Genomic DNA, 13,613 nt, shown 5'->3' on the forward strand with positions numbered 1-13,613 from the left:
TCTAATAAGTTCCTTTGGCTTTCAGTATCATCTCTATGCGGATGATACCCAAATCTATCTATCCTCTCCTGATATCTCGACATCTGTGTTGTCCCGTGTAACTGACTGTCTTTCTGCCATTTCATCTTGGATGTCCTCTCGTCAACTCAAACTTAATCTTTCTAAAACAGAGTTAATAATATTCCCACCCGCCAACAAGAGCATACCTGACATTTCTATCTCTGTTGATAACATGACCATAAATCCCACCCCACAAGCTCGCTGCCTAGGTGTAATCCTTGATTCACGCCTATCCTTTGTTCCCCACATTGACTCTATATCTAAATCATGTTACATACATCTAAAGAACATTTCCAGAATCCGCACATATCTCACACAAGACACTGCTAAAACCTTAATTCATGCACTAATCATCTCCCGCATTGACTATTGCAATTCCCTCCTTACTGGTCTTCCCAAAAACAGACTCAAACCCCTAAAATCTATTTTGCATGCTTCGGCAAGACTGATTTTCCTTGCAAATAGCTATTCCTCTGTTGAATCACTCTGTATGTCTCTACACTGGCTGCCTGTCTTCTACCGAATCCAATATAAAATACTTTTACTAACCTACAAGGCCATCAACAAAGCTGCACCAACATACATCTCCTCTCTTGTCTCAAAATATCTCCCAACTCGGCAACTCCGTTCTGCAAAAGATCTGCGTCTCTCATCCACCCTCATTACATCCTCCCATTCCCGGTTACAGGACTTTTTTCGGGCTGCACCCACTCTATGGAACTCTCTCCCTCGCACAATAAGACTCTCCTCTGTTCTACAAACTTTCAAGCGTTCTCTGAAAACCTACCTATTCAGACAAGCGTATAATATTCCTCAACCACCATCTTAACCTCACTACCTTTAGCCTGTTACACAATTTCACACAAGACAACTACCCCCGGACCAACATTATTGTGTGACAGGATCATTTAGCTTATGAGTCACCCTACCTTTGCAGTCTGGCTGGGCCAAGATGCAAAATGTATACTTAACCTCATGTGTCAATCTCCCATTGTCCCATAGATTGTAAGCTTGCGAGCAGGGCCTTCTCACCTCTTTGTCTGTTTTACCCAGTTTGTTTATTAGTTTATTACATTTGTCCCCAATTGTAAAGCGCTACGGAATATGTTGGCGCTATATAAATAACTGATGATGATCATTTCGCTCATTTAGATCATTTAGCTCATGAGTCACAGGATACATTCCCTTCCCTGTCAACTCAAGACACAGTGCACTGCTGAGTGCTGCATGCTATATACTGTAGTTCTGTTTACCTGACCATATATACAGGGGAGATGTATTAAACCTTCAAGAGAGATAAAGTGGAAGCGTTGCCCATAGCAACTAATCAGTTTCTGTCATTTTATAGACTCTGCTAGATAAATGACAGAAGCTGATTAGTCATAATTGCCAACATTATGTTGGTTACATCTGGGAGCTCCTGGAGCGGGGTATTGGTGTAGGGGGCGGGGCTTAATGAATTGCACCATTTTGGCCCCGCCCCCAGTGATGTGATGCCTATTTTGGGTCTTTTTAGAGCTGTAAAAATTCCCCCCTAAGGTTTGATACATATCCCCTATATCCTGATTGCACTGATCTCAATTTTAAAAGCAAAAAGGGACACTTTATAATACTCTGAATTTGGGTCTTTTTCATTTGCATATTATGGAAATAAAAAAATAATAATGAAAATGTAATTAACTTTGCAGAGCTCAACATGTCACCACTAGTTTTTGCATAAGTGATTGCCCTTTTTAAAATATTAAAAATGATCTGACATATTAAACTCATCTGATCATTTTAACAGGACTATAACTCATCTAATGAGAAGTAGTAGATATGCCTACAGTATGTGTAATAGACTAGATCTATGTCTCCAATCACTTCTCTCAGCAGTGTTCCAGAGCCAGTGATCTAACTGAACTAACTGAGCTAAATGAACTACTGAGTGAAATGAACTAATCTTTTGAATGAATCTTTTGTGTGAACTAGATGAGAATGAACTAATCTTCAAAATGAACTAGATTTCCCATCACTAATGTAATGAGAAATAATACCACCATATGATCACTGACACGGTCATGTCCTATGAGACGAGGATGTAGTGTCCTGTGCCGGAGACAGAATGCACTGGTAGCGTCTGTTTCCAAGGACACCATTTCTGTAGCAATGTGTCCCCAGGACCAGTACATGCGGGTTGTAATTACAAATACACGTTATAGTATAATTTCTTTATTTTAGTCCTCTGTTATTGAGTCTTTATGAGAAGGAATTCATGTTTTGTCACTACGGTGCTTTTATTTCTATAATACACACATCATGTGTATGTCAGTATGCATCTTGGTAATAAAGTTTCACAGGATAAAAAAAAAACAAAAAAAACACGCCGACGTCACGTGCGGAGATCCCGAATGCTGCCTGTTTACTGGTTGGTGGACACTTGTCACATGATTGACGGCGGAGCGCGGTTCGGTCTGACTGAGGCAAGAGAAAGACCGGAACCGGAAACCAAAAGTGTCTTAGAGAACGGAGTAATCAGTCGGATCGAAACTGGTGTGTAGGAAGGTAGAAGAGACGGAGGTGTGGTGGACGGTGCCGGGCGCCTTCTATGTACGTATGATGTTGTTGTGTCTGTGAAGTGGTCTTACCTGAGTGCCAGAGCTGTTACCGGTGATATACCGGCACGTAGAGATCTCTGTCCTCACGGATTCATGGTATTTATACTATGAAGTTATTATAACTGGATACTTAATAAGATGTGAAACATCCTCTCCTGCTTTCGGAATAATTTTAGATATCACAACATGAATGTATACACGGTAGGTGTCTGTTAATGCAGGACTTCATGACACATTGGCTTTATTTATTCAGTGCTAGAAGCTAGTAAGACGTTTGTCAACATCTTGTTGTCGTCATTGACTAAAGTATTAATTTCTGTGAGAATGCTTTTACCATAACTACGTGGAATTTGTGTGTATATCTAATTTGTAAGGCAGAGATGCTCATTAGTTGCATTTATACTGGATGTAGGGTTTTCTATGTTGCTAGGATTTGTTATCTCTTATAAATACATTTTCCATACAGTATGCATGCAGTCTGCTTTGTCAGTCTGTTTGGTCTGTTTACCTCTTTTGATAGTGAATGTGCTGTCTTTTTATAGTGTGCCAAGGGGGAACTATAATATGTGCATGCTGCGGTGGAGATCACACATGGGAAAACTAAATTAAACACAGTCTTTTAATAGTAATGTATAATGACAAATCTGTTTATAAAATTATCTGCTGTGTAAGATGGAGCCAGGGCTAAGATCAGCTGCATGGTTGTCTCATAGAAGGCACTTCTATGATGTCATGTCATTCAGCTGTACTTATTGCTGGGTTTGTGTTTGTAGTATTCAAAGTGCAATTTATTTTCCCTAGTTAGGCAAATAGTAAAATGTTACTGCCATGAAAGACAACTAATTCATTCATATTGTTTTACCTTTTCCAACCCCATCAGACTGTTTTTTTCTGTTCTGTACATGGTACTGTTTTTTTGTTTTTTTTATGTCCTTAATTTCATATGCTTATGCATAAATACTTTAATAAAGAGTTATGATTTTATATTTATCTCTAAATGGACACGCTTAAAAAAAAATTGCATTGTCATCTTCTAAATGTTTATAAACTGGTAAAGAATCACAACAATGCTGTGCCTTTGTTAAGTTTTCATCACCCTTTCTCCTTGTCAGGAGGACATGAGTTCCCAACAGTTTCCCCGTCAAGGGGCTCCCATTCCCTCACCACAGATTGTAAGTGGTGGAACAACTGTGGGGCAGAACATCCAAGGGACAGGTAAATGCAGTTTAGTACACATGTTGTTTAAAATGCTATTTTAGGCCAGTGCTCATCTAAACTTCTCCCATTGTTTTCTAGAATGCAAGCTCTGGTACTTAGCTCAGGGATATATGTTTGAGTTGTAAGACCAAACCCATTACAGCTATTCATGCAGCTGGGTTGTTGGTCAGTAGTGATCATGGATTGAATTGTCTATGTTTTCTATTTAACCATAGACAAGCAGTGTGACTATGCACATTCCAAGTGACAGTTTGAACCTCCCATCCACTTTTATTTGCCAGTGCTGACCGCTCTCAAGGCTGGTGGTAGTACATAGTTGCAATCCAATGACTCTGGCGGTCCCTCTGAATGGCTATTTGTAAGGGGTAGGTCTCCCTAAGTAGTGGAAGGTACCCAAAAGTTAATCACCTCTTTTTAATAAATGACTATAATATTGCTAGATAAGCTTTTTAATTTTCAAACATTTATAACTGCACCATATAAGCTGTTTGCTAGATTACTAGTGGAGAAGTCAAACGACCTTAGTTTTTGGAAGGTTCATCTTTGTGTTGAATTCATAAATGTGATACTTGTTACTATTGTTTATCAACTTTATCCACCCTTGAAGTATGCATTGCAGCAAAATGTTCTTCTGTCCTATTTGACAGTGAAATAATTTTTTTAAATGTAAAGTGATTGATCTATTAAAAGTGTAGTGTCTGTGTGCCAAGATTACATATCAATGCTGCATTGTCTTATAATCATTGAAAGGCTGTTGTGTATAATGTGCCCAATATCACAATAATGTCAGTATGAGCAGGACACATGGTTAAGTATTGATGTTCTTAAATAGATCCTACCTATTTATCTAGCCTTTTCCTTTTCTCCATTTTGGGTGGAATATCAACGATTTTGCCCAATACCAAATGTTTACTTAGGTCTGTGGGGACTTCTTGGTTTAGCAGGTCTCCTGATATTTTGCGTTTGTGTGTGTGTGTATATATATATATATCAAATTAAACTTGGGTATAACTTTTTTAATATTCTACACACAACTGAAAATTCACTATTCAGTCCACTGTGGTGTTACAGAGCAGTTAATTCTCACAGATATATTTTATTATATTCATTAATTTAGCCCGAGTCAAGCTACATAGACAACACTGTTGGTCAGGGAATAACAAATTCTGGTCGACCATAACTGCTAAAATGTGGGCCATTGAGCCTAACTCCTAAGGGACTGTGCACTGTATGAATCGGGACATATGTCTTTTTCTTCCGGGTACTGCTTTATCTTGCTGTGCTTGGAGGAGAAGGCTCTGTGTTCACGGCAGCAGATTACTGTGGATGGGGGGCTAATTATTATGCTTATGATGGCCGGTTGATTTTGAGAGGGGCAGTATGGCGATAGTGAGGAAGAGAACATATTGAAAGCGGGACAATGAGGTGGCAAATGAGAGTTAAGTGTATTAAGTCAGCAAGTGGTGATGAGGGGGAATGAATGAATGGGTTTTAGGAATGAGGGGAAACTTGGACATTGGTCTTCAGGGGGGGTATACAGGAGTGAGATGAAGAAGAGGATTAAGGTGGCAATAGAGAAGGGTTGTGATGTGGATGTAATGTCTGTGTGTAAAGGAGGTGAGGGCTATGTGTATGGTCTGCTATTTATTAGCCAATATCATGTATAAATGTTTTAAAAATTGTCAGACTACTAGGGGGGTATTCAATTGTTTCTTTTAACGCGCTAAAACAAAAAAAAAAACGAGCGCTCGAAAAAAACTTCATATTATACGGTAATTTTGCGCGTGTAAACAGTTAATACGGTACTTACTCGCTGCCAGCAGGCTGAATTTCAGCTCGCTGCTCAGGGAGCTGCGAGATGAAATTTAGCGAGTAATTACCGTATTAACGGTAATATTTTTAGAGCGCTCGGTTTTTTTTTGTTTTACCACGTTAAAAGAAACAATTGAATACCCCCCCCCCCCCCCTAGATTGTTTAAAAAAAAAAAAAAAAAAATAGTGTTAATACTAATGGGTATCTGTTTGCAGCATAGTGAAATTAAGACTTTTTGTTCATTAATACATGCCATAATAGTTAAAGGCTATATTCAAATAAAACAGTTGTACACAACTTTCATATAGGTGTCTTCCTTAAAGGTGACTTGTATTTCACACACAGAACAGCTAGTTAGTTAGCTGTGTGTGTAATTGTAAATTCCCTTACATCTCATTTTGCAGTGCTGTACAGGCATGTTTTGTTCATCTGTTTTTTTGTTTTTTGTTTTATAAATTATTTTTGAGTTTTTAAATACAAAACAAAGAAAAAACATACAAATAAATCACCTGACTGAATAACTACCCCATCTGTCTAATCTTGTCCCTTACATCAGCATACATTTAAACCGTGTAGACCATTCAATTAGGATGATCATATATCGACCAATATCACATTCTAAAGCATCTACTACATAACATGTTACTGACATGGTAGATGTGTACACAGATGTTTGATGAGTCGATTCTCTGTTACTCTCCTAGTAGAGCGGTACATCTGTTTTACAGCTTTATTGTATCTTTTTATTTATTTAATTTAAAAGCATTCAGTATTGCTGATGTGTTGAGCATTTTGGTCAAATTGGTCCAGAAAACACTCTCCCTGCCACAGTGACAACATGTCCTTGCTTTCTGCATGCAGAGTGCTGAAAATCCTCAGTTTGGTGCTTTGAGAAGCCAGGGATTTCGGTGCCTCAGAGGAACCTGGTGTGCCATGAGACAGGGAATGTGAGCAGGTTTTTGTTACTGACCAGATTATGCTAATATTTCTTATTTCTTATTTTGTTAAAGCATTTGACTTTGCAAAGGTGAATGGGAAATGGTTGTAAAACAAAATATTAAACATCTTTTGCACAGGTGACAAACACAATATTTAATTAGTTTCTGACAGTACGAAGTCAAATAATGTTCCACTCTAACATTTTTTTCAAAAAAGCTCATATTGTACTTTAAATCACAATATTTTGTACCTTTTCCACTAGGCGGTGATGAGACTATACGGGAAATGGAAGTCCAGTCCCGTGACCCACTTAGTGCAAATTTAGTTCTTCCCCCTCGGGATGAGAAACAAGAGGCTGTGGTGGTCAGACCATATCCCCAATTACAGATGGTTCCCCATCACACAGCCAGCCCCATTACTATGACTGCTCAGTCTGCTCACCTCCCTGCTGTTCCATTGTCCTTCTCTGAGGGAATTCTTAAGGTGAGTTTTTGTTCTTTCAAACAAAGTGTTTTATACTTTACTGATTTCTTTAAAAATATTAATTGGAACAAATCATACATTGAAAATAGCATACTTTAAATATTACCTTGCTGAGAACATCTCCCTTTTTAAGACATTTAATATACTATCTTATAATATGTGATGGTCTGAACCCCATTCAACTATGTAATCTCCTTGCAACAAGCTGCCTCTTTTAAAATGTGCTCAGTCGTTAATATTTTTTATACAATGCAATTTTGCCATCTTTGTGTCATATAATAATCATATCCAAACCAACCAAGGTAAGTAAACCGAGCATTCTCTGTACAGTGTGCAGAATTCAGGATAGACCGTTGGTGATCAGTTGAAGATGCACAAGCTAGGCATTCTTCAGGGTAGACACTGTGTGTTTACATGCATAGGGCTATTTATTAAAAACCTAATTACCTTGAATGTTTCTGTATGTATTTTCCCCCTCAAAGATCATCTGTGCTTTCTCGGGTAGATCTTCAATTATAAAACATGAAAATACTTTGGTAAGCCAGTAAATGAAGATTGTTTAGATCCAAAAGTAGATGCCTTTTGCAAATAGAAAACATTTGAATTGTATAAACAATGTAATGACATATGGATTAACCCTTGAAAACCAGATGTAAAGACTTGCAAGTATTGAAATGAGCAGTGATTGCTGTTTTAACAAGTAAATAAAAGTTTGACTCAATAGGAATAACGTTATGCTAGGTTAACCTTTTATTAAATTCTTAGACACACTGCTTACTTGTTCTCAAGCGTTAACTGTAATACGCTAGTGTGTCATGCTATTACTGGAGACCTTGGGTGGACCTAATCTCCCTGCTTCCTGGGGGCAGGTTTTTTTTTTGTTTTTTTTACTGAAATGTACATGATGTTGTATTTGGTTTAAGAAGACAAATTCTGTCACTTTACTCATGAATAAACCTTTAATAGAAAAAGTGCTAATTAAGAGTAATTTCAATTTAATAATTGTTTGTTTTGTAGTCGTTGGAATACTGAAACCAGAGCCTCCTGATAGGCACAACCTAAACTTTTTAGACCCAATGCTTCCAAAACTAAAGTGTATTCAGCATTAACATTTGATAACTAGTTTATAGAGCCAGATGTAAGGGCTGCATAAACTGGGCACTCTTACTGCCATCAATAACTGCAGGCTGGCTTCTCCTGTTTATATATGAATTGTGCCTTAATTAGGAATTTCTTCGAGGCTTAAATTTGTATTTTTATGTCGATTTTAAGCAATTTTAGATGTGTGTGTGTGTGTATATATATATATATATATATATATATATATATATATATATATATATATATATATATATATATATATATATATATGTATTGTAGGTCTAATCCAAACCCTCTGTAGACATATGCTTAGAGAGGTTGATGTCATATCAGCAATCACAGGCTGGTTTAGTGACATATAGTAGTGAATGAAGAAAATTGTTTCTGCGTCTCACTTAATCGCTTTGGCTGTCAAAACGTAGCTTCTAGAAATAGTCTAGTGTGACACGACAGCTGTATATGTCACTAAACTAGCCACAAAATCTGCATTGTTCCAAAGGAACACCACATTTAGGCACAACCTTCTAGCTACTGCTGGTGTTTTCTGTATGTCCACAAGCATGGTGGAAGCTGGGCATCCCTTTTCATTATGTGAAAATCCATTTTGCACACTCCTCTGATCTCCACATTAAAAAAAAAAAAAAAAAAATACTGGGCCTGGTTCATTAAAGAAAGTAAGGCAAAAAAATGAGTAAGTTTTATCCAGGACAAAACACTGTTACAATGCAATGGGTGTAAATTAATTTATTATTTTGCACACAAGTTAAATACTGGCTGTTTTTTCATGTAGCGCACAAATACTTGGTAGCTTTATTTTTACATCAAAATTTAATGTTGATCTAGGACATCCCCTTCCCCAACTATTAATCTGTCCCCACATTTTAAATTTACCTCCCCTCCAATGCAACATGGTTTTGCTAAGGTGCAAAGTTACTTCTTTTTTTCTTTCCTTTCCTTAGTGAATCGGGCCCACTATCTTTAAATGTGGCCTTACGTCTCCAAGTAGCGTTGCTTATATAAAAGAAACCTCCAAGCTGTTATGCTTTTAGAATTGTCCCAGACAGAGAACACCTACAGTTTATTCTATTTGAGCCAGGGAGTGCAGGATTAAACATAATCTTATTGTTTGGGGTTTCATTTTAACTGTTTTATCTTATTAGATTTACAAGCAGTTTGTATAAGTGTGAAATTAATTTACTTACAAGTGTTGCCCTGGATAGATTGCTCAGCTTTCTGTTTTCCAGTTTCTATAGCAGCCTGACACACACTCTCTTAAAATTATACTTGAATTTCTTACATCCCCAACTCTCAGCTGGCCCTTCTGTTGAAAGTTTGAAATGTAATTTAATCTGTATGAATGTAGATTTGCATAAAAAATACGTAACCCTATTTATAACCTTACACTTCTGTCTTTGAAGTTCCTGTTGAAGGCAGTCAGATGAATCCCTTTGTCTTGACAGAAGTTCATTATTGATGTCTTCCCACAGCAGCCACTGAAGCCCACTATTCCCAGTCGCCCCATTGCTCCAGCACCTCCCTCTGCCCTGTCTGCTGTACCAAAGGTCTCCGGGCCAGTGACAGTCACCATGGAGAGTGGCCTTCCTCAGGCTTCAGCTATCCCTGTGGCCACTATCAGTGGGCAGCAGGTCGGTGCTTAGTAAATAAAAAATAAACATGAGGCTTTGTGCCTTTTCCATGTTACGTTTAGTAACAGTCCATTCTTATAGGTTAAAAGAAGATATTCGCTCATTTTTATTTTTTTTTCCCCTTTAATTGATAAGCTGATTTGCGAGCAATTTTTTCTGCTCCCTTATGATTGAACATATTCCATTTATCAGCTTTTCTATGGTACTAAAGACTTGTTCACACATATGCGCTTTAAAAATGAAGAAAAAAATCATGGAAGCCCGTATTTCAGTGATTTTTCATGCAGCTCATGGACTGTGCTTTAAGTGAACATTAATACATGAGTAGCTGCTGTGTTCTAAAATCCCAAACATAACGTTATAACTTTAGAACACAATGGTGGACATGACTCCATCAACTTTTATTTGTGTTTTATTCTCCTTTTTTTAAATATAAATAAATAATAAATGCACTCTTCATGTACTAACATGTGAAAGCGTATAAATGTGAACTGGAGCTTCGTGTTAACTGTTTTGGAAATTGCAGCAACAGATTTAAAAAAAAATAATAAATAATAGTATTCCTGGTTGCCTGGTAAATCCCTGTAAGATTTATTACAAAAGAAAGGAGCAAAACTGGGTCATTCTAATGGCCACAATAGATTATTACATATGTTTCCTAATATATGCATAACACAAATTAAGATTGTATTTGCAACAAACGTCAAGCAGATCGGTATTGAATAAATATCATTGGTAACAGAACATTTATAATAATAAATATTTCAACTTATCACTTCCATGCTCCCAGTTGATCTTGCATCACATTATTGCAGCTGAAACAGACAAATATTCATAGAAATTCTAGTCCGTGGGTAAGCAGATACTACAGCATCTTTATTATCTGTTCATATAGCGTCAGCATGTTATGCAGCACTATGCAGAAAGTATTTAATCATTTATGGCAGCCCCTGTCCCATTGAAGCTTACATTCTAACTTCTTTACTACACAAATACTTACATACTCACATTAGGGTATGTTTTGCCAGCAACCAATTAACCTACCAGAATGGTTATTCTAGAGTGTGGGAGGAAACCGGAGGAAAACCACGCAAATAGGGGAGTACATACAAACTCGACACAGATAGTGTCATGATCGGAATAGAAGCCGAAGTGCTGTTAGGAAGCAGTGCCAACCACTATGTCACTGTGCAGGGCCTGCTTCTTCTACAATCCTTGATAAGTTATGAGGATGGTGGTAAAAGCCAATTGGGCCATTTAAGTGCCAGCTAATTCAGAAGTTGTTTACTCTACTTCCTGAAATCAGTTTTTTTTTTTTTGATCCTTTAGGGACACCCCAACAGTCTTCATCATATCATGGCTGCCACCAATGTTCAGATGTCCATCATCCGTAGCGGTGCTCCTGGACCTCCTCTGCATATTGGAGCTTCTCATCTGCCCAGAGGTAAAATAAATTTATGATCGACTGAGACCATTACTTATAAAGAAAAATTGTTGTCAGTGCCCTTAAATAAAATTTCTCTAACATACATTGGGGGACACCGTGACCTTGGGGTATAGAGTAGGACAGGCGAAACGCTGGCACTTTAACTTTTAGTTAAAACAAAAGCTCTGGCTCCACCCCCTCTATACCCCACCTCCTGCTAGAGGCCAGTCTAGTTCAAGTGCCTGGCGAAGCGGGCTGTGCACGGGGCTGCTTAGCAGCCGTTTTTACTTTTTTTTTTTTTTTTTTTTTTTTTTTATGATTTTATTTATTGTGTATCGGAGACTGTGGTCTTCGGGGTCTGACAGCCGGCGACTCGCTGAGCCGTGTAGTCGGCTGTCAGTCAGGACTCCCCGCTGCAGTTAATTTATTTCTGCTCTCCCGCGGCTGCGGCCGGCGGGGAGAGTGTGAGTCAGCGATGGGGAAGGTTTGTGGAGCGCACCACAGCACAGACTGCCGTGTAGGTCCACCTTGTCTGCCTGCTCCCTCTGGCGAATATTGAACCCTCCATGGAGCCAGATACAGTCGATGGTGGCTGGGGTCTGTCCTCCATGTACAGAGAGCATGCTGTCTGCACACACTGCGTCTGGAGGGTTGGCAGCAGGTAAGTGAAACTCTCTCTTAGCATAGTGCTGAGAGAGAGAGAGGGTAGAAATCGCAGTGTGTTCCCTGAGCTGGCTGTTTTTTACTAAAAGCAGTCTTTTTAATTGGGTAGAGATAAGGCTCTATTTTTAGCTCAGGGAACAGGGTCAGGAAAGGGTAACTGTCTCAGTGAGCCCTGCTAGGCTTTGGATTGGTTGAGGTGCTAGTCAGTCGTAGACGATAGCCAGTCCAGAGATGGGCCCTGGGAGGGGGAGTGTTCTCCTCTTGTGCACTTCCCCCGTGGTAGTCTCTCACTCCTCGTGTGTAGACACCTGAATAGGCAGCCATCTTAAAAGCTCCTGCTTCTCCCCTTTTCTATCCTGTATACTGTAAGGTAAAGGGTTGGGGGTGGTGGTGTGTCTAGTCTTTGTATTTTTTTATACACTATAGAGCTTTTTGGCTGTATTGCAGGCTCACTTTCTCTTGTAGTTTGTGTGCTGCTTGTTATCTGTATTGTGTGTATTTCACTGTACTGTTTTGTCCCATCTTTGAACATGTCTGAGAGGTGAAAAATCTACACGTGGCAGGGCTGGTGCTACTATGCTAAGTTTCACCTGTGCTGTATGTCATGTTAAGTTACCATCTGGGCTGGTGAAACAGTTGCTGTCTGTTCAAACCCGGAAAAGCCTGCTTGGTCTAGGTCTCTATTTAATACGGTGGAACTGCTTGCTCAGAAGGTACAGTCTCAGGCTGCTCAATCTTCTGATTCAGCTTCCTTAGTTCAGGTTTTGCCTGTTGCTGCTCCAGTGCAGTCTGTAGAACCAGCCTGGGTGCAGGGTCTTGCATCCTCAGTACAAGGTCTGGTAGCAGTCTCTTCCTCCTTGGAGAGGATGATGCAGTCGGCCGCACCGTCTTCCTCGCGTAAGCGGGAGAGGGTGGCGGCATCTCTTCTGGGACATTATTCTGATTGTGGTTACCGCTGGGCTATGACATAGATGCGGCTTCTCTGGTGGAGGAGGTTCCACCTGATCGTTAGAGTGTGGAGGAGTTAATTCAGGCTGTGCGTCAGGTACTTGATATTCCTGAGGAACAAGTCCCTGAGGCTTCTGGATCCTCTCTTTTTGAAAGACGCAAAAAGAAAATTGTTTTTCCGGCCTCTCCCCATTTGAAAGAGTTGCTGTTAAAATCTTGGACTTCCCCAGACAGGAAGTTTCAGGTGACTAAGCGACTGCAGTCGTGTTATCCATTTCCCCCTGAAGTTATCGCTAAGTGGGAGACGCTTCCTCAGGTCGATGCAGCTGTGGCAAGGTTGGCAAAGGTAACTACTATTCCTCTGCCTAACCAGGCCACTCTTAAGGATGGTACAGACCGGAAGGTCGAGACTGTTCTTAAGTTCATTTTTGTGGCGGCGGGTGCTTCTTTGAGGCCTGCCTTGGCATCAGCATGGGTTAACAAAGCTGTTGATCGCTGGTCGGAACAATTGTCAGAAGGTTTGTTGGCAGGCGGGCCATCCTCTGAACTGCTTCCTTTAGTGGAGCAGATTCAGAGGGCAACAGATTATTTAGGAGAAGCTGCTATGGAAGCGGGGACGATTGGAGAGCGCATTTCTGCCTTGGCAGTTGCAGAGCGTCGGACTATTTGGCTAAAGTCCTGGGAGGCTGATGTAGAGTCCAAAAAGGCTCTTGAGTCCA

At 39.5% G+C, this 13,613-nt stretch overlaps 1 protein-coding gene and 1 long non-coding RNA gene across 12 annotated transcripts in view; one reads left to right on the forward strand and one right to left on the reverse strand.

Moving 5' to 3' along the window:
• The window catches only part of LOC142143738 (uncharacterized), a 713,023-nt gene that overhangs the window by 231,325 nt on the left and 468,085 nt on the right, over positions 1 to 13,613 (reverse strand). The gene's annotated exons all lie outside the window — the stretch shown is intronic.
• Positions 2,465 to 13,613, forward strand: part of SAP130 (Sin3A associated protein 130) — a 40,413-nt gene continuing 29,264 nt past the window's right edge. For 2 of the 11 annotated variants that reach the window (XM_075201826.1, XM_075201827.1), the window contains exons 1-5: positions 2,466 to 2,649; positions 3,770 to 3,872; positions 6,890 to 7,110; positions 9,672 to 9,857; positions 11,187 to 11,301. In XM_075201826.1, the coding sequence (XP_075057927.1) occupies positions 3,776 to 3,872; positions 6,890 to 7,110; positions 9,672 to 9,857; positions 11,187 to 11,301 (619 nt within the window). In that variant the 5' untranslated portion in view covers positions 2,466 to 2,649; positions 3,770 to 3,775. Of the gene's footprint in view, positions 2,650 to 3,769; positions 3,873 to 6,889; positions 7,111 to 9,671; positions 9,858 to 11,186; positions 11,302 to 13,613 lie in introns of all 11 variants that reach the window. The other 9 variants (XM_075201829.1, XM_075201833.1, XM_075201830.1 and 6 more) reach the window with 7 other exon arrangements.

This window comes from Mixophyes fleayi, chromosome 3 (genome assembly GCF_038048845.1).
Source record: "Mixophyes fleayi isolate aMixFle1 chromosome 3, aMixFle1.hap1, whole genome shotgun sequence".
NCBI lineage: Eukaryota > Metazoa > Chordata > Amphibia > Anura > Limnodynastidae > Mixophyes > Mixophyes fleayi.